This window comes from Mchenga conophoros, linkage group LG3 (assembly GCF_057382185.1).
Source record: "Mchenga conophoros isolate Kocher_MC1m ecotype Shallow Benthic linkage group LG3, M_conophoros_male_GT1.1, whole genome shotgun sequence".
In the NCBI taxonomy this organism is placed as follows: domain Eukaryota; kingdom Metazoa; phylum Chordata; class Actinopteri; order Cichliformes; family Cichlidae; genus Mchenga; species Mchenga conophoros.
This window is the reverse complement of record NC_140528.1, coordinates 47,580,058-47,582,532: the sequence shown is the minus strand read 5'-3', so window position 1 is coordinate 47,582,532 and position 2,475 is coordinate 47,580,058. Positions and strand designations below refer to the sequence as shown.

Sequence of the window (2,475 nt, the reverse complement as noted above, 5' to 3'; positions counted from 1 at the left end):
CATTTTGGTCAATCACCACCTTTACTGGGTTTGGTCACAAAAGTTGTTATGCACATTTTATTGGTTATCACATTTTTAATTTACAACTTAAATCCATGTCTTTGGACTGTGGGAGGAAGCTGTTGAAAACCTTGAAACCTGAAAACATATACAGGGAGAATATGCAAACTCAACAAAGAAAGACCCTGGCCTGGTGGAACTGAACTCATAACCTTCTTCCTCTGAGGCAACAGTGGTAATCACCATGCTGCCATCTGCACTTAGTGGGGATAGGTTAATTGGAAAGTCTAAATTGCCCATAGGTGTGAATGCAGGAGTGAATGTGAGTGCAAATGGTTGTCTGTGTCTATGTGTTACCCCTGTGACAGAGTGGCGATCTGTCCAGGGTGTACCCCGCCTCTCGCCTTAAGACTGCTGGGATAGGTTCCAGCGCCCCTCGCAACCCTGAAAAAGGAAAGTGGAAGCGAATGATTGGATGAAACTTAAATCCAGCTCTTTGTTAATTCAGCAATAACATTGAATCTTTTTTGTATTTTGTCATTTTTTCTCAGATGCAGTTTTTCTTCATATTGTTCCAAACAAATCCCAGTTTTTTGAATATGAGTCAGTTAGTTTTTACTGTGAGGAGCCTTCCCATGGAGATGTGTTATATAAGATGAAGGAGGAAGTAGAGCAATGCAGCAAAACCAGTAAGAAAACAACAGTAACGACAACAGGATCAAAGTGCACCATTCATCCTCTTTATGCAAGTGACAGTGGAGAATACTGGTGTGGGACAGCAGGAGGGAAGAGAAGCAACAATATCAACATCACTGTCACTGGTATGTTTTAGTGAAGGCAGCATTTTGTCACAAACAAACACAAGTTAAACATTTTATAACTTGAAATCACCTGTCATTCAGCTGGTTCTGTGATCCTGGAGAGTCCTGCTGTTCCTGTGATGGAGGGAGAAGCTGTGACGCTGCGCTGCAGAAACAAGACGTCTTTATCCAATATCGCAGCTGATTTCTACAAAAATGGAGTTCACAACAGGAGCAGCTCCTCAGGAAGCCTAACCATCCAAGGAGTTTTAAAGTCTGATGAAGGACTTTACAAGTGCAAAATCGCAGGAGCTGGAGAATCACCAGAGAGCTGGCTGTCTGTCTCTGCGCCATGTTTCACAGGTGAGAAACAGCAATGTTTCAAAGTAATTATACACATGTGTGATGCAAATATTTGCAAAGCCTTTCAGTATGTTTTTTTTTCTTTGTGGGGTTAATCATCAGTTATTGAAGAAGGTTCTTTGGACCTTTTAGAGGACTTTGGTATAGGATTTGTAACATTTTAAACATGCAAGTGTGAAATTATTAATAGTGAAATTTATACTTAATCTTTCTTCAAACTCGATAAATGTACATTCAACAACTTATCTAGACAGTTACAACAAGAGGAGCCACTGTGCTGCTACTACACCTTGGATCGTTGTCACTATTTTACTGAGCACTCTGATTGCAGTGGTGGGACTCTATCACTTCCGCAAAGATTTGTACAGAGGTAAAAAAAGGGGAAACATTTTTATATAATTAAATGTATATAATATATATATATATATATATATATGTGTGTGTGTGTGTGTGCTTTATTCTTCAGTTGCTAATGTTTCTTCAGTTTCTTTAATTGCTGTATTCATCTGTTTTGATTATTGGTTATTGCAGTTATTTTTCCTTTTTTTTATTGCAGCTTTGGTCTATTGGTCAACAATGGCATGCGGTTCAGGCTCAACAGAAGATCAAACAAGACAGAACACAAACAGTAAGAAATGCCTTTACTATCAGCAATAACATCCCGTTAGATTAAGTTTCTCATAAGAAATCTGTTTTTTAATTTCATTTCATTTCATTTTCTGTTACTGTATTTTATTTTATTTTTTACCTTATTTAATAATAACTGTGTTATCTGGTGTGATCCTATTATTGACGATGAGAGGCAGACATGGGTCGTAATTACTGATGTTGCTGTGGTTATCTGCTCCCTCACTCCCACTGTTTGTCTCCATCAGATGAAGTTGAATTGTGTCCTAATCCAGTTTATCATTCCTTGGACCAGGGTGACACTCAATCTCTAGGTAAAAATCATTGTGATAATATAGTATAAGTCTGCACATAATATTTAGTAAAATCTGGTTAAAAAGTACAACTGCTCTACCCTCTAGAATTTTCCATGACCCCACAGCTGTGTCATCAGTACCACTCCTCTTTCAACTCTTCATTATCTTCACAGCTTCACATTTCCTCCTTACTAATGCTCTGCACTTCCTGATTCACTAAGTTTCCTCGATCTGTCCTCCCCGCTCTCTTATTTGCTGATCCCTTCTTTTGTATACTCGCCTACACTTATTCATTCTGCCATCAAGTCTAATCACCTTCTTTGGTCTGTCGACCAAACACTTTGACATTTTCCCTAACAGAACATGTTTCAGCACAGCCATTTTGATCA

At 38.5% G+C, this 2,475-nt stretch overlaps 1 protein-coding gene across 1 annotated transcript; it reads left to right on the top strand.

Annotated features, from left to right (window-relative positions):
- The first annotated feature begins 315 nt into the window (after nt 1-315).
- LOC146579073 (low affinity immunoglobulin gamma Fc region receptor II-like) lies at nt 316-1,795 on the top strand. Its single transcript, XM_085267902.1, has 4 exons — nt 316-821; nt 903-1,163; nt 1,414-1,525; nt 1,720-1,795. Exons 1-4 carry the CDS (start codon nt 656-658, stop codon nt 1,793-1,795), a joined length of 615 nt encoding a protein of 204 aa, XP_085124028.1. The 5' UTR covers nt 316-655.
- The last annotated feature ends 680 nt before the right edge of the window (nt 1,796-2,475 follow it).